The sequence below is a fragment of the Dreissena polymorpha genome, chromosome 2 (genome assembly GCF_020536995.1).
Source record: "Dreissena polymorpha isolate Duluth1 chromosome 2, UMN_Dpol_1.0, whole genome shotgun sequence".
Lineage (NCBI taxonomy): Eukaryota > Metazoa > Mollusca > Bivalvia > Myida > Dreissenidae > Dreissena > Dreissena polymorpha.
In genome coordinates, this window is record NC_068356.1 from 88561409 (window position 1) to 88580483 (window position 19075).

At 35.4% G+C, this 19075-nt stretch overlaps 2 protein-coding genes across 20 annotated transcripts in view; one reads left to right on the forward strand and one right to left on the reverse strand.

The window, feature by feature from the left end:
* LOC127867973 (uncharacterized) overlaps window positions 1-3422 on the forward strand; it is a 67681-nt gene extending 64259 nt beyond the window's left edge. The window contains exons 16-17 of one of the 3 annotated variants that reach the window (XR_008043826.1): window positions 1744-2899; window positions 3004-3422. Coding sequence is in view for 1 of the 3 variants with exons in the window: in XM_052409507.1 (XP_052265467.1) it covers window positions 1744-1787 (44 nt within the window). In the remaining 2 variants the exon portion in view is untranslated. Of the gene's footprint in view, window positions 1-1743; window positions 2900-3003 lie in introns of those variants that run through there. The other 2 variants (XR_008043825.1, XM_052409507.1) reach the window with 2 other exon arrangements.
* Window positions 1-19075, reverse strand: part of LOC127867975 (exocyst complex component 7-like) — a 166145-nt gene that overhangs the window by 93206 nt on the left and 53864 nt on the right. For 7 of the 17 annotated variants that reach the window (XM_052409511.1, XM_052409519.1, XM_052409518.1 and 4 more), the window contains 4 exons: window positions 18783-18878; window positions 13204-13282; window positions 12755-12796; window positions 11190-11738 (listed from right to left, as the gene is read on the reverse strand). The exons of 5 other annotated variants lie outside the window; for them this stretch is intronic. In XM_052409511.1, the coding sequence (XP_052265471.1) occupies window positions 11499-11738; window positions 12755-12796; window positions 13204-13282; window positions 18783-18878 (457 nt within the window). In that variant the 3' untranslated portion in view covers window positions 11190-11498. Of the gene's footprint in view, window positions 1-11189; window positions 11739-12754; window positions 12797-13203; window positions 13283-18782; window positions 18879-19075 lie in introns of those variants that run through there. 5 more of the 17 variants (XR_008043830.1, XR_008043831.1, XR_008043829.1 and 2 more) reach the window with 3 other exon arrangements.

The following is a 19075-nucleotide window of genomic DNA, read 5'->3' on the forward strand; positions in this document are numbered from 1 at the left end:
GAGGATGAGCATCATTTTGTTATGGAATGTGTAATGTATACTGACATTAGGAAAAATATATTGGCAGAAAATATTGGTTTACACCTAGAATGGCTAAATTTGTAGATCTTATTAAGTCAGAAAAGAAGAATATACGTAAAAACTTAGGAACCATAAGGCATTTATTATTAGAAATGAGGTACTGTATAGAAATTGACACGGTATAAAATTGATGCATTCTGTGTTTCTTGTGATACTGTAAATTCATGCTTTCTATATGTTTCTTTGTACTTGAATTGTATATATTTTATGTTTTCTATGTGTTTCTGGTGAAACTGTAAATATGTTTGGTGTATTATGGAAGCTCCTTGGTATATTACAGAAACCTTACGCAAAGTATGTTTACGTGTTTGTTAGTTACTTTTACATACATTTTGTAATACGGTTAATAAATATGATATGAGGACTTAATGCCGTTTTTATTGTTAATATACCAAACTATGCTAGCGTTGCTATTTACAACTGTAAAGTATTGTAGTGAAATACGATTACATGATAACATTTACATACATTTTGTATTACGATTAACAGATATGACATGATGCCTTAATACGCTTTGTATTATTATATTTACCAGGCTATACTAGCGTTGCTCTGTAGTGAAATAATTTGAAATTGTCAAAGCAAAATTAATTCTGATGTTAATGCTAATATCATACCGTATAAGCGTTCTATCGTATTAATAGACATGACTAAAACATCCATAATGTCTGTCTTACTCGTTAAAGCATAAGGTAGTTTAAGATCTTACAATTAGTGTATTATAACGTGTCATTATAAGTCTAGTTTCCACAATATTTGTCTTGCATGTTTCTGTCGGTAAGACAAAAATATGACACGTGGATATATATTGTTAAGTTAAGTACAGATGTTAGTGATAGCAGTTGCCCATGATATCAGTTTACATTTTCGTTTCGGTAAGGCATATATATCTATGGCACTCTAAATGTTAATTCTATAGATGATAAAATACCATCTGGGATAGATATGTAAGTAGTGCAAATTAAATGATTCAACTGTATTATTTTTTTTGTATTTAAAAGTTTCTTTGCGATTGGTTATTTTACTTGTTTTCGTAATAATAAAATCGAACCAAATTATAAACATATCCGGTAGATGCACATTTGAAGAGGCTGATGTAGAGAAACCTTTAATGCAGGATAAAGTGGTGTAATATGGCATACTTATGTAAATGTGTATATATAGCTAGTCTTTTGTAATTGTTTGTTAAATCGATCACTGTCATTTACCAAACTATTCGTGGATACTTTTTATATACGTTTCAACGATGAATCAATAAATATAAACGCATTATCGCACTATGTATTATTCTTAATTTATCACATTTCAAAGACACTGAAAACTTTCGGTGTCGGTTTTTTTATTGGAATCAATTTTTACTATTAAGAAGGCAAACCGTTTGTTTTATGTACTTGTACATAGATTAAGAATTTTACAACTGTTTGTGTCATAGATAAAAATATTTATATTGATAATCATAACTTAGTTTATTTTTGTAATTATAAACGCGTATAATAAAGTTTGAGGAGGGGAGATGCGTGAGTGCGAGAGTGCGTTTTAGTAAAAATGTGGTCGCCTCAGTATAATATTCGGTAGTAATCCCAGCGCGGCAACAGATTTTGTTCATTTTTTGTTTAACTAATGGTATTAGTATTATTATTATTATTATGCTTCTCTTTACAGCGGATGTTGATAATGCGAGGCTCCCTGATTACCACAAACAATAACAACATCGGGAACGCTGTCAACATCATCACTGTAAGAGTAGTCGTCTGTTATAACCCGACAACATTGACATGGCACTCGTGAACCATTAACATTAATTTTACGCATAGATTTGTTTCTATGTTTGCCTTCCGTTCTATGTTTGGATGTTTTGAACGGGCTTTTTATGAGACCCTAGCTACTTAGTGGGGAACGATAAAAACGATTGACTAGTTTAGTCGTGTTAACGGTACTTTCATATATGTATGCATAAAGGTCAGTACCAGGTTAATACTGAAAAGCTATAATGGTGCCAAAAGTATGATATAATAAAAAAATAAAACGCTTTCATAATATAAATAGTTATATCCATCAGGCCAAATGCTGCGTGCCGGAAAGTTACCTTGAAACTTTGACCAACGTTCTTTTAATGACAGTAATATAACGTTAATGTTGCAGATGGATTTTCTATCTTCAACATGTTTGTAACATAAAACCATAGCATCAAAATGTAACATAAAACCATAGCACCAAAGAATTAATTGAATTGTTGAAATGCAAATAAAAATTGCGCAGATCTCGCACATTATTAAAAAACACGTTGGGACGAAACTTTTGTCTTAAATTTGCATTGTTATTTATTATTTCAGCAAAACTTAGACACTAATCGAGCGAATTTAATGCGATTTTCCTACACCGCTGCAGCAGGACAAACTTTCATGTTTTTTGTTGATGATACAATAACTAAGTTGATCGTTCGTGTGCAGGCGGAGAGATCACAACCTGTTATCATTGCAATTACGCCATCAGGTACATACAGGACTGAAAGTGCTTGTGCTTACTTCCTCATAAAATTCCAAAAATGCTTAGCTTAAACTATATTATTCATAATGATGTATGTTAATTTCATGAGATCATACGCCAAATTTCATGATTGTACGGCTCTTGTAATCTGACAATCATCAAGTGTTGTTAAAGTCGGAATATTGTTTAGTCACGCACCGATTTGAAATCACCGGAATAAAAAACATGATAAAATTGTCTTTAAGGGGTACCATCTTGTTTAAGACCCACGTATATCGGATCTGTGTCCGCAGGATCGGTTGTAGCTCTTCTATAAATCAACATCACACAGGTACAAGATCATACCATTATAATGGAGCTGATTTAAAAATGGAAACAATACAATTGGGTATTAATATGAAAATCATTTACTAAGTCAGCTTTGTTTGTTCATAGGCAGCCGATTACGGTATTTGGAAATTTTTGAAAATGGACAACCACATATGGGAGTCACCATTCAGGCTACAATTCCAGTGGATTTCACACACAAATTTGAAGAGTCTGAGATAGGTGGTTCTGGAGAATACGAAATAAAGGGACGACCAATCTCCGGTAAGACGTTTATTAGACTGCAATATTCAATAGAGCTGTAACGATTCACCCATCATTCGATTCGATTTCGATACCAAATGGTCCGATTCGATTATTTTCGATTCGATTCAAATTAAACTATTTGCTGCTTATTTTGCAAAATATTTCATGTTTGGTTTGTCCAGGGCATGAATTAATATGTGTGGTATTTGTTATTAACTTATTAAATTATTATGTTGTACATTTAAAGTGTTTAATTTGTGAAATAAAATTTAAAAACGCAACATTGTTTTATAAGTAACAAATTTATTTAAAAAACTTCCTTTTGAGTTATTCATAACTAACATTAAATGCACAATGTATCAAATGTGTTCAACAGAAAAAAAAACAACACACAAAAAACATAAGTATATAAACTACTTCCAGTTGATTTCTTAACAGAATGCACATAGTTTAATAAACAAACCAACTGACTGATTTCAACTGACGTCAACAAAACACGTTTTGCAAGTTTACTTTGCATCAGAACCTTCGCGAAACCCGAAATGTTCCCATACTTTTGATTTTAATTTTGACGTTGTGTCTTTCATATGGTTTAAGAAGCCATTTTACCGCTCAGCAAGTTATTCATTCATTCATTGGATGCCATTTTGGCTATTGACGAATCACAAGACGTACTACAAATGACAAGAACGTTTAGACGACGGATATGGAAAGTAAGGTTTAAAATGCGGATCAATCGGTATTGCAGTGAATCGAATCGAAATTGGCCGTATTGGTATCGAAATCGAATGGCGGCGTTGAACCGGTTTTTCGATGCATCGAACCGAATCGTTACAGCTCTAATATTCAACAATACAAAATGATATACAAATTTAATTAAAATATTGTCATTCACACTAGTTACGTAAGCAGATGTTGCGATAAACAGATGTTTATTAATACATTAAAACTGAATAGTTGTTGAGGTACCTGAATACGGAAAGGTTTCCACGGTGATTTCAGTTTTACTTATGCCAAGGGACAGCTTAAATCCTATAGGTTTTGGAAGGTTGCAAAAGGTCACAATATAGTAAAAGATTTCCTACACAAATTCAATGTGAAAGCAATAACTTCAACAAAATATAAAGTCAAACTTTTGCGCATAGGGACCCCCATAACCATACCTTTTCTTAAAGAGCATTCCAAGCCCAATTGATTTAAAGAATAAAAAAGATAGGTCACGCGACATGTAAGAAAGAACTCGCCACGAATCAAAAGTCACTGTTTTAAGGCCATCTATTTACCGGCTTCTATCCAGTTCATGAGGGTTTCCCGCCATCTGTCAAAGTCTTATGTAGTCTCCAATCTTCAGATAAAAGAGCGAATTTCTAGTAAACAACAATGTTTTACCTGCCACATGCACACAGAAATATACTAAAATAAAGTCATGGCAAGTGACCCTACAGAGAACCGTGTCTTCAAATAAATGATGTTCATGTTTTTAGAGAGTATAGCATTGCACTCCAAAAAGATTTAGTATATTGTAACCAAAATGTTGGCGGAAGAAGAGAAAATACCATTTTCACCGCCATTTTACAATGCCCGATGAGGTACTTAACATAGCCACAGAAATAAGTTTCGATGTGTATACAGAATGTTATTGTATTATTCATACTTTAAAACAGATATGTAAACTGATTACACTTCGTATTAATTTGGAACTTGCGGGTTATTATTCCAATATCGATTATTCAACCATTAGAAAAGTACAATGACACAAATAGAAGAGGCATTATAATAACGGTTCAAAATGTTGTCCGTTCGCATGTACACTCGTATATTCTGGTTTTCTGTTATTGAATCGTGCTTTTCCTACATTGCATTACATTCAATTTATTTAGATTGCATTACATCATTTTTTTCCATAACATAATTCTAAGTTGATAAATAATTATTATTCCAGTCGTTCATGGTTGAAAAACAAGGACAAAACAATTCAACAAAACATTACTTTCGAAGACTGGACCCAAACCTCATTACACCTGTGACCACACATTTGCTCACATGTATACACTTTTAAACAATAATGTTTAACATAAATGTAAGTCCTGTATAGGGACAAATACAATATTAAGGTAAGTATTCCTACCGGTATTCTTTATGTAACTTACAAACAGCCATAAAAAGAGGTAAAGACAATTTAATATGTTGTATGCTATAACTGGACCCATATTTACGGATCTCACGAATGTAAACGGATTTTTTTGTAAATCATTTCATATACGTTATTTCAATACTACGCACGAAACATTTAATGGGATTTTATTTTGGTTTAAAAATAGCTTTATTTCAAAAGCAAAATCATGATGAGTATAAATATCTTAATATTGCGAACATTCTGTATTTAAGTGTTTTGAGTATAACCCCGCTAAAATAATAATTTATCATCAGGCATGATACTGTGGGCCAACGAAACGTTAGACATCCCATGCACGGTACAGAACGCTGGTGCCGTTGACCAGAATATCGACGTGAGAATTGAGGACGATCAGGACTTCGCTTTGGAGCCGAAAGTTCACGGCTTTAATTTAAAGTCTGGTATGAAAGAGACCGGACAATTTACCATAAAGGGCAGTCGGGAAGGTGGTGTTACAACGTAAGTATCTGGACTTGGCCTTTATACGTTTACGTCTACAATATCACGCAATAAATCTGAAGCTTTAATTGTACCATTTAATGTGTAAAACCAACTGAGAATGTTCCAGTTGCACATGTTTTTAAATAAGTAGCTACTCAGATAACAAGAACTGTCCGAAGACATCGCATTCGACTTTGATATTATGATGTCCATGTTCTATCATTCAACTGATGTAATGACCATAAAGACGTGTTTGAAGATGAATATATGTAATACTGTTATAGTATGTGTACCAACTTTGAGCATGTTATAAACACAAGAAATGTGACCATGTCAAGAATTAAGATTTTCAATCAATTTACCAGCTAATTTAGTTTAATATATAATAAATTTTGAAGCAAGTTCTGCATATAAGCTAAATAACACACAATTACACTCAGCCTCAATCCAAACTCAATAAAATAAGCAAACACAACTTTGTTATTATAAGTAACAATGACATTGACCTTACTGGTCCCAAATGCCAGTCTCATCATTGGTCTGAATCTAAGCTACTCTAAAACAAGATAGCAGCAGTATATCTCCATCCAGACTCGAGTAAGAGAGCAAAAACAATTTTTCTTTTAAGTAACAATGACCTTGACCCAATTGGCCCCAAATGCCAGTCCTACCATAGGTCTGGATGTAAGGGACCTATAGACAAATACATATATTGGTTGCAAATTGACGGAAATATGAATGTAGAATAATATAAAACATGTGTACTATATTTGATTTAGACAACAACAACGATCCAATCAATCACTACAACAAAGTCAAATAAAACTTTTTCATCACCTGCAACATCTTCAAATATGTCTAGCTACAGATGTCCTTTCAACGTCGTCATCGCAATTAACAGGATCCACAAAAGCGAATGCAAACGGAAACCCCGGGGCATCAACTTCCACAATTGGAGGTAAACAATTCCCTGCAAGCACCGCTTATTCATCAAGTGTTTCATAATCCGCCTTCAGGGCATCTCAGTCACAAGCCCCAGTGGAAATGACAAAATCGGGCAGTACAAAATCTTCGCCCGGAGCATTAATTGCGTCAAGTTTGCCGCAGTCTGGCGCAACACAGGCTCCGTCAGGAACGCCACGAGTGGGTGCTTCAAAGCAACAAGTGGGTGCTCCAATGCAACAAGTGGGTGCTACAATGCAACAAGTGGACGCTTCAACACAACCAGTGGGTGCTTCAACACAATAAGTGGGTGCCACAACACAACAAGTGGGTGCTACAACACAACAAGTGGGTGCCACATTACAAGTGGGTGCTACAACGCAACAATTGGGTGCTACAATGCAATAAAAGGGTGTAACAATGCATCAGGTGGGTGCTACAAAGCAACAAGTGGGTGTAACAATGCAACATGTGGGTGCTACAATGCAACAAGAGGGTGTAACAACACAACAAGTGGGTAATACAACACAACAAGTGGGTGCTACAACACAACAAGCGGGTGATACAACACAAGTGGTTGACACAACACAATAATAATTATGTGGGTGATACAACACAAGTGGGTGATACAACACAACAAGTGGGTGCTACAATGCAACAAGTGGGTGTAACAATGCAACAAAGGGATGCTACAATGCAACAAGTGGGTGCTACAACACAACAAGTGGGTAAAACAACACAACACGTGGGTGCTACAACACAACAAGTGGGTGCTACAACACAACAAGTGGGTACTACAATGAAACAAGTGGTTGCTACAACGCAACAAGTGGGTGTCACAACACAACAAGTGGGTGCAACAATGCAACAAATGGGTGTAACAACACAAGTGGGTGTAACAATGCAACAAGTGGGTGGTACAACACAACAAGTGGTTGTAACAATGCAAAAATTGGGTGCTAAAATGCAATGATTGGTTGTAACAACGCAACAAGCGGGTTATACAACGCAACAAGTGGATGCTACAATTCAACCAGTGACTGCTACAACACCACAACTGGGTGCAACAAAGCAACATTCAAGCTTATTCAATTAATGCAGCAACCATTCTTAATTAGTAGAATATTGTGCTTACAACACTTAAAAGCAAACAACTCTTTAACCTTGAAAACTGTTCATTTATTGTTAAGATCTTCTCGTTAAGATTAAAGGGGAACACAATTATACAAGAATTTTCTATTATTTTAGTTTGCTTTTTTGTTCACTAGTCATAAAGTTGTGTGCATGTTCCGTTTCCATGGAGAGCCAATTATGATTTTTATTGAGGCTTGCCCCCACAAAATACATTTAGTTTATTAACCGGTGGAGAACTTATTATAAGGGTATTTGTTTTTATGGATTGCAATTCTCCATATTGATATCTATACACCCATGAAATCTTGTTCTGAAATCTTGTATAGTATCTGAAATATAGTCCTGAAAAGTTTACAAAAACAAGCAATGGCAATAACTCTTATTTAGGAAAGTTAAAGGTTCTTTTCTTGTGCAAGGCACTTCTGCTTATTGATATCTATACACTGATAACGTTGCATTTCGAAATCTTGTATAGTATCTGAGATATAGCCCTGTAAAGCTACATTATAGAAAAACAACAAATAGCATTTATAGTAAATTGTACTTCTCCTCATTGAAATCTATACACCAATTTTGTTTCATGCTGAAATCTTATATACTTTATGCATTATAGCCCTGAAAAGTTACATCAAACAATAACAAAAAGGGCAATAACTCATATTTAAGAAAGTGAACAGTTATGGTTCTTATGCATAAAGTCTCGTGTTGATATCTGTTTCTGAGATACATGTATAGCCCTGAACATTTTGTGACAGACAGACGTGCTTAAAGACGGACAGACTGACGGACCACACCTATTCTAAATGCCTCTGCCTTTGGCAGCTGTTAAGAATTAATTCCTCATTACAAAATCAGGTACCTTTGTTTATAACTGCAGTGATAAGTTTGTGTGTTTTTTCCAGAAATATATCTTATTTAGGAATCCGTTCAATAGACAATACACGTACAATTATTAGTTATTGCATATGTGCACAAAATCTCAAGGCAAACATGTAAGCGTTTTATATTCAAAACACAAGAAATAAGCAAACAATTAAGGTGTCCATTTCAAATTTGAAGCGAGCCGTATGAATATTGCAAGCGACGTGTCCTCTTGATATGAAGATTATTCAATTACTTTTAAAACCCATCATGCACAACAAAATTATGGGTCGCAGATGTACATGAACTTTTAACATGTAACAGATTTGCAAAAACTGCCCACTGTGACCTTGATCTTGAAGTAAGCGACATGGTTGTTGCATATCACATGTCATCTTGATATGATGCTATTGTTGCCATTTTTTCCCAAATCCCTTCATGCACAACTAAGGTATGAGAAGCACACACATATATACTTACACTACATACATATTAGGAATATTAATAAACTCAAAAAGTCAACTGGAGAAACATGTGTGTTGCACACAAAACATTGCCTTGATATTATGAGCTAAATTATTTTGAAATCCCATCGTGTATATAGAGGATCTTGCACGAGTGGTCGTTTGTATTGAATTTATTAAACAAGTCACCTAAATAAAGATAAAAACGAGGCTTGCCGAGTTTTTATCTTTATTTAGATGACGAGTTTAATAAATTCACTACAAAATTACCACAAATCTAAGATTCTATTTATAACATGACCAACAAATTTTCTTTTTATTTTATGCTGTTTTCACCGTTTATTCACATTGTAAAACAGTTTAACTGAAGAAATTGGCTGGAATAATGACATCATTTTGTCAAAATCAATGACGTCATTTCACAGTTATATTACTAGTGTAATTACACCAGTGTAATAAACAAAATTGAGCATTACGTTATTTCACTCCTGGAGCGAAGGTCATGTTATAAAACAAAGTTATTGGATGGACACTCACATGTACCTTCACTATATATGTATAAAAATTCATAAAAACTCAGAGTGTCTAGTGTAAATTTGACGCGAGCAACACAGTTATTGCAAGATACCAGATACCAAATCCCATAATGTACAAAATAATATGAACAAGACAGGAAATATTCCACATACACAAACTTGGACACACATATGAACACGGGTAAAAATACCAACCCTTCCACCATTATCATGGAAGGGGGATAATAACATTACTAGATGATTATCAAATATTTGAATCTTGTTTTCGCATATATATTTGTTTATAATATACAAATAGATTAAAGGTTGAACATTTAAGTGACATAAATAACTTATTCCAAAAGTTAAAGGGGGTCAGCTTAACTATTTTGTATGCCCCCCATTGGAAGAAGAGGGGGTATATTGTTTTGCACATGTCGGTCGGTCGGTCGGTCTGTCCACCAGATGGTTTCCGGATGATAACTCAAGAATGCTTAGGCCTAGGATCATGAAATTTCATAGGTTTATTGATCATGACTGGCAAATGACCCCTATTGATTTTCAGGTCACTAGGTCAAAGGTCAAGGTCACAGTGACTCCAAATAGTAAAATGGTTTCCAGATGATAACTCAAGAATGCTTAGGCCTAGGATCATGAAACTACATAGATACATTGATCATGACTGGCAGATGACCCCTATTGATTTTCAGGTCACTAGGTCAAAGGTCAAGGTCACAGTGACTCAAAATAGTAAAATGGTTTCCAGATGATAACTCAAGAATGCTTAGGCCTAGGATCATGAAACTACATAGATACATTGATCATGACTGGCAGATGACCCCTATTGATTTTCAGGTCACTAGGTCAAAGGTCAAGGTCACAGTGACTCAAAATAGTAAAATGGTTTCCAGATGATAACTCAAGAATGCTTACGCCTAGGATCATGAAACTTCATAGGAACATTGATCATGACTGGCAGATGACCCCTATTGATTTTCAGGTCACTAGGTCAAAGGTCAAGGTCACAGTGACTCCAAGTAGTAAAATGGTTTCCGGATGATAACTCAAGAATGCTTATGCCTAGGATCATGAAACTTCATAGGTACATTGATCATGACTAGCAGATGACCCCTATTAATGTTCAGGTCACTAGGTCAAAGGTCAAGGTCACAGTGAATCGAAACAGTAAAATGGTTTTCTGATGATAATTTAAGAATAATTAGGCCCAGGATCATGAAACTTCATAGGTACATTGACCATGACTGGCTGATGACCCCTATTGATTTTCAGGCCACTAGGTCAAAGGTCAAGGTCACAGTGACAAAAAACGTATTCACACAGTGGCTACCACTACAACTTACAGCCCATATGGGGGGCATGCGTGTTTTACAAACAGCCCTTGTTTTAGTTTTGAAAGACTCAGCCCTTGCAGAGCATCCATTTTATTTGTTTTCACTGACATATAGTTTGCTAGACATTTAGTATTGCCCTTGCTACAAAGTACAACATAAATACTTAATATGATAATTATTTATTTTAATATGTTTCAAGTATACATTGCACAATTAAACATACACAACAGAAACGTGAAATTCAAGTAAATCTTGTCAATAAAATGTATTTTTATGAGGACTACAACAATTACTTGCATTCTGGAAAACAAAGTTCAAAATCAATCAATTTGAATTTAAAGTTTTAATTTGTTCTAGAAGGGATGAAATGCAAAACCTCATATTTATGATTTGTCGAAAAGATTCAATTTCAGAAGAAATTCAGGGGAAGAAGCTGTTTTAATCCATTAAAAAACATAGCTGAAGAATAACTTCAGGCAGATGTATCAAATAGTTTCTTCTCTATGATACCTTGCACATCCTCAACACTGTATTTCACATACTTGTCCAGGTTTTTTGTAAAGTTCATTTTGCGATACTTTTCTAGGAAGATCCTGTACAGAGGGATAATATACTCTACATTGTCTTTCTTCATGGCAGCCCTAAGTTCAACATCCGGTATGGCATATGTCTTCTGGGTTCTAACTATTTCCTCCAGTTCTTTGTTGAAACCCTGCAAGATAAGAAACAGCTCACTTAAACAAATAAATTCAAACCGTCTGATCTTTTTGTCTATTAGGATGTTCTACTGTTTTCAATTGTATTTCAGTCATTATATGGCAGTAAGTTAACTGATTACCACTTAGATACGTATTTTCAAGCATCTGTAGTCCCTTAAAAAGTTCTATTTAATTTAAGACCTTTCTTAGTAGATTCTTACTAGATTAAGGCTTCATCTCCAATCCTTAGATACTGATGAGCAGCAAACAGCATAAAACCTGAGCAGACTGCAAGTTCTTGCAGGCTGTTCTGGTTTTATGCTGTTTGCACATGGCCATTTTCACTTTGCTTCTTACAGGGAAAGGGATAACATACAACATGTTTACTGGGTATGATGGTTTGCCAGTAACTGCCAACTGCCTACTTGAATCAGTGGTAAAGGGAGAATGTTCATATTTATGTCGATATTTTGTAAAACTGCCTCTAAATTATCGAAACTCATACTCAAAACAGGATGTTGAGGCAGGTTTTGTTCAAAGAGAATTTTGTTTCGTATTCTGTAGTGTGCTATATGCCATTTGCTTTTAGGCGAATACAGTCTAAATTGACCTGGTAGGTTTAAGGATATTTTCCATACCCGGGTACATTTAAGCACACTTAAGACAACCCGGGCTACATTTAGGTAGTACATATAAACTGAAAATGACAAATCGAGCCCAACTAAGCAAGGCAACATGAATCGTGTTTGTTTTGTAATTTATGACATTAATGGTTGTATCTATGTAAATGTCCTCACAGATAAACATTGCTGTACCCCTATCAAGTTACAACTTCCTATTAAGTCCCAGCTAAAGCTTACGTGCATATGACTACTTGGACTATATTTGGGTAAATTTTAATTAATAATGGAGGTAAAAATTCTAATCAATGTTTAGCCAAGAAAATGGCATACAAGGGCAGACGCTAATTGTTAGAGATATGAACTTAATATTTCATTTAATATACACAAAATTATGTACAAATACAAACCGTAAATTTGTCCTTTATATTTTGTTTCTCCTTTTCTTTTAACTGAAAGAAGAAAACAAACTGTAAGAACATTCCTTCATAGAAATAAGTTTCAACTTTGTACTGAACAACACAAAGTTTGATTACAATAAAATTAGAACGTAACTTTTCAAAATCTGAGATGTTTTAATTATCATCTTAAAGACACCTCAGAACTAAATAGTCTTCCAAGTACTTTCCCTATAAGTCATATTACCAGTAAGTATAATAATCTAACTAATGAGAATTCCAGTTCAGTCTAAACTAAAACACTGATCATTACAAATTCTTTACTTCACCAGAACGTCTTATATCTTCTGCTACTGACATTTAAGAAGAAGAAAATGTTAACAATGACACATGATTCTAATGCTAACAGAAATATGACAGTATTCAAGATGAAAACAAACACATCAAACTGTGAGTTGTACCTTTGCCTCAGGGTTCATCATTCGCTGGGAGGACATGGGCTCATTGATCTCCATGATGTAGTGCATCACCCGACTCCAGCTGAAGTAGAGGAGACAGAAACATTCCAGTGATGTGTTGACTGAAGTAATGACAAAAATGTATACATTTAAAACCAGAAAAAACTAGAGCTTTGTCACAGACGTGACGTATACCCCCACGTGCCGCATTGACACAGACTATCTTGCATGATGTCTTCACAAAACAAGAATTTAAGAATTATTATGCCATTATTATTTATAGCCATTTTGACCTTTCAACTCTTGAATTCTTTCACATGACACGCTGTCAAATGACTGTGAACAAAATTAATGTACAGTCATTTTAAAATTTCACAATGAATGACATAGTTATGGCCCAGACAAGATCATTTATTGCCATTTTTGACCTTTGAACTAAAAAGTGTGACCTTGACCTTGGAGATATCGACGTAATTCTTTCGCACAACACACCCTCCAATGATGGTGAACAAAAGAGCAAATTGATTTTAAAATCTCACAATAAACGACATAGATATGGCCCGGACAAGCTCATTTATGGCCATTCTGACCTTTGAACTCAAAGTGTGACCTTGACCTTGGAGATATCGACGTAATTCTTTTGCGCGACACACCGTCCAATGATGGTGAACAAATGTGCCAAATGATTTTTAAATCTCACAATGAATGACATAGTTATGGCCCATACAAGCTCATTTATGGCCATTTTTGACCTTTGAACTCAAAATGTGACCTTGACCTTGGATATATCGACGTAATTCTTTCGCGCAACACACTGTCCAATGATGGTGAACAAATGTGCCAAATGATTTTTAAATCTCACAATGAAAAACATAGTTATGGCCCGGACAAGCTCATTTATGGCCATTTTTTACCTTTGAACTCAAAGTGTGACCTTGACCTTGGAGATATCGATGTAATTCTTTTGTGCAATACACTGTCCAATGATAGTGAACAAATGTGCCAAATGATTTAAAAATCTTACAATGAATGACATAGATATGGCCCGGACAAGCTCATTTATGATCGTTGAACTCAAAGTGTGACCTTGACCTTGGAGATATTGACGTAATTCTTATGCGCGACACACCGTCCAACGATAGTGAACAAATTTGCCAAATGATTTTAAAATCTCACAATAAATGACAAAGTTATGGCCCGGACAAGCATTTGACCTTTGAACTCCTAGTGTGACCTTAACCTTTGAGATATCGACGTACTTTTTTCACACGACACACCGTCCCATGATGGTGAAAAAATGTACCAAGTAATTTTAACATCTAACGATAAATGACATAGTTGTGGTCCGGACAAACTTTCAGTTTTACACACACTAAGTGACCCCATGACCTAGTTTTTGACCTGGCATGACCCATATTCAAAATTGACCTAGACATCATCTAGATACAACTTCTGACCAAGTTTGGTGAAGATCGGATGAAATTTCAGGACAGACCGGCAGAAAGACCGACTGACAGACCAACAGACCGACAAAGTGACTCCTATATAGCCCCCATTACCAATCGTAATGGGGGTATAACAACACACGATGCAAGCTGGAGTAGAGGGGACGGAAACATTCATGAATTTGTTAAAAATGACTAAGTCAGACATCACTGACAACCAAGGCCTGTGGTTTATCAAAGAGATCATAGCCAGAGTTCATCGTGTATCTATGGACATAAGTCCAGAGGTAATGATAATTATATCATTTAAAAAAAACTTTGACAAATCAATCATTTGAGTTAAAAATAATCAAAATAAAAAATCTGTACAGTAACTGTGAAAAGAACTTCAATTATTGGTAAGGAAATATATAATCTGAGATTTATAATTATATAAATTACTTCCCTTGAAAATAATTGTCTCTAACAAATCTCTTTTTTTAGTAGCAAATAATTAAAAGCCACTCTCTATTTTTAGTAGCAAATAATTAAAAGCCACTACCATGACTGTAGATTCACCACTCAAAATGTGCAGCTCCATGAGATACACATGCATGCCAAATATGAAGTTGCTATGTTGAATATTGAATAATTATCTCCCTTTAAAGCTTATTACTTCCCTTGGATTTGTATTTTTGACCTTAGACCTTGAAGGATGACCTTGACCTTTTACCACGATGTGTCAGTCAGAAACACAATGCCGCCTACTGGGCCGCTTTGATTTATTTAACAAGAATATATAATTTGGCAGGTCAGATAATTATGTCCATTTAAAGCTAATTACTTCCCTTGGATTTGTTTTTTCGACCCGTGACCTAGTTTTTGACCCGGCATGACCCATATTCGAACTTGACCTAGATACTGTCTAGATACAACTTCTGACCAAGTTTGGTAAAGATCGGATGAAAACTATTTGAATTAGAGAGCGGACACGAAAAGTGTGACAGACAGACTGACAGACTTACAGACGGACAGTGCGAAAACTATATACCCCCTTTTCTTCGAAAGGGGGCATAAAAATAAATATTATGACCAAGATTCATAAAATCTGAAACAAAATTGTGACCTCTAGAGTGTTTACATTGATTTTGTATAATATAATGAAAATTTGGAAAATCTTAGGGCAATAATTATGACATTAATTATGTAATTTTGCTCATTATCAAACTTGACTGAGATCTTTCAGCAACTTTGATAAAGAATGCTTGAGAAATGTGAATGCTAGTGTTTACAAACCAAATGTGGACGGACGGACGGCGGACAAAGACCAATCCTAAAACTTCACCTGAGCAATCAGGTGAGCTAAAAAGTGTGTTTCACCGATCTGAGCCTTTTTCCAACTTGTCCGAGAAATCAATAAAACCAATGTATTGACTAGGTTTCACGATGATTAGGCGAAAAATGTGACTTCTATAGTGTTCGATCGCAAGGTTTCTCTCTAGTCACATAAGGAAAACTGCCCCACCCCCCTGGCGGCCATGTTGTTTTACCGATCGGGACCATTTACAAACTCATCTGAGATATATACAAGAGCTGTCAGAGGACAGTGGGCTCGACTATTTGAGTGCTTGACAGTATAATGTAAGCCATCATGGAGAGGGGGGGGGTATAATGTGGGTGTGTGGTCATTTAATAGATGATCTTTCAAAAAAAAGAAAAAAAATATTTTTGTTTGGGGGGTATTCTGTGGTGGGGCACGGGGGATGGTTTGGGTAGAGTCCATTGTGGTATGTAAGGTAACTATTGTTTTGTCAAAGTATGAATCAAATCTGATCATAAATAAAGAAGTTATGGCAATTTAAGCAAATTTTATTAATTTGAACTTGAGAGTCAAGGTCATTCAAAGGTCAAGGTCAAATTCAACTTGCCAGGTACAGTAACATCATGATAGTAAGAAAGTATATGAAGTTTGAAAGCAATAGCCTTGATACGTTAGAAGTAAAGTGGATCTAAACACAAAATTTAACAAAATATTTAAAGTTACAAAGACAAAAAAGGGCCATAATTCTGTTAAAAAGCCAACCAGAGTTATGCAACTTGCCCCGTACAGTCCCCTTACAATACTTAGCGAGTTTTCCAAGTCTAACAAGAGATGTGTTTGTCAGAAACACAATGCCCCCTATTGCGCCACTTTGAAGCCATAAATTTGACCTTTGAACTTGAAGGATGACCCTGACCTTGACCTTTCACCACTCAAAATTTGAAGCTCCATGAGATACACATGCATGCCAAATATCAAGTTGCTATCTTCAATATTGCAAAAGTTATGAAGAAGGTTAAAGTTTTGGTTAAAGTTTTTGAATTTGTTTTTTTGACCTTTGACCTTGAAGGATGACCTTGACCTTTCACCACTCAAAATGTGCAGCTCCATGAGATACACATGCATGCCAAATATCAAGTTGCTATCTTGAATATTGCAAAAGTTATGACCAAGGTTAAAGTTTTGGTTAAAGTTTTGGGACACACACACACATACAATGACAGACAGGCCAAAAAACAATATACCCCGATCTTTCGATCCAGGGGCATAAAAAGCAATAGCTATGATACTTGAGGTGTAAAATGGACCAAAACACAAAACTTAACCAAATGTTCAATTATCTAAGTATAAAAGGGGCCATAATTCTGTCAAAATGCTTGATACAGTTGCCTGCTCTTGTTTATAGATTGGGCTCATGTTGGTGAAGAAGTATGCAAAATATGAAAGCAATATGTCAAAGGACATAGGAAATATTTGGGGTGGTACGCAAACTTTAACATTTGCACGCTCACACTGACGCCGACGCCGGTTTGATTAGGAAAATATTTGAGATAGTACACAAACTTTCACATAGATTTATCAATAATATGCATATTCTAAGTGAAAAAAGGGCCATAATTCTTACAAAATGCTTGATACAGTTGTCTGCTCTTGTTTATAGGTTGGGGTCATGTTGGTTAAGAAGTATGCAAAATATTAAAGCAATATGTCAAGGGACATAGGAAATATTTGGGGTGGTACGCAAACTTTAACATTTGCACGCTCACACTGACGCCGACGCCAGGGTGAGTAGGATAGCTCCACTATATATATTTCATATATAATAGTCGAGCTAATAAAACCAACCTTATATCCAAGTTTCATGATGATTGGGCAAATAATGTGACTTCTAGAGTGTTCACAAGCTTTTTTTACTATATAAATATAAGAAAACTGCCCCCCCCCCCGGCAGCCATGTTATTCAACTGACAGGAACCATTTTCAAACTACACTCTCGTATCAAGAAAACAAATGTTCTGACCAAATTTCATGAAAATTGGGCCAATAATGTGACTTCTAGAGTGTTCACATGTATTCACTATATACATTTAGAGAAAAATGCCCCGCCCACTGGCGGCCATGTTTTTTCACCGATCTGGACCATTTTCGAACTCGTCCAAGATATCAATAAAACCAATGTTTTGACCAACTTTCAGGATGATTGGGAAACAATTGTGACTTCTAGAGTGTTTACAAGGTTTCTCTATAGCCAAATAAGGAAAACTGCCCCACACACTGGTGGCCATGTTTTTCAACGGACTGGAACCACTTTTGAACTCAACCAACACATCATTAAGGCAAACATTTTGACCAAATTTCATGAAAATTGGGCCAAAAATGTGACTTCTAGAGTGTTCACATGTTTACACTATATACATATAGAGAAAAATGCCCTGCCCACTGGCAGCCATGTTTTTCAACGGACCCAAACCACTTTTGAACTCAACCAACATATCATTAAGGCAAACATTTTGACAAAGTTACATTAAGATTGGGCATGAAATGTGACTTCTACAGTGTTTACAAGGTTTTCCTTTTTTTTGACCTAGTGACCTAGTTTTTGACCCAGCATGACCCAGTTTCGAACTCGATCAAGATATTATTGGGACAAATCTTCTGACCAAGTTTTATGAAGATCGGACAATAAATGTGGCCTCTAGAGTGTTTACGAACAAATGTGGAGTGACAGACGGACGACAGACAAAGACCGGTCACAAAAGCTCACCTGAGCAATCAGGAGAGCTAAAAATGTATACGTTTAAAACCACAAAAAAAACATGATATCCTAAAAAAGAAACCTTTGGGAATACGACTTCTTTTGTTCCATAATCTGGTCCTTATAGAGCATTTCTACGTCCTTGTTCCAGAGGTGAACCAACTCAATCAGTCCCGACCTATAAAAAGAATAAGAAACACAATTTTTTGTACTGGAAGTACATGACTATGGATGACTTCACAAGAGAGCTAAAGCTTTAACATTTTAAACTTACATGGACACTACATGTATGCATTTATTGATTGCATGAATATACCGATTTAAATAATTCAATTAACCCTTTCCCACTTAGAAGCACAGTGAAAATGGCTATGT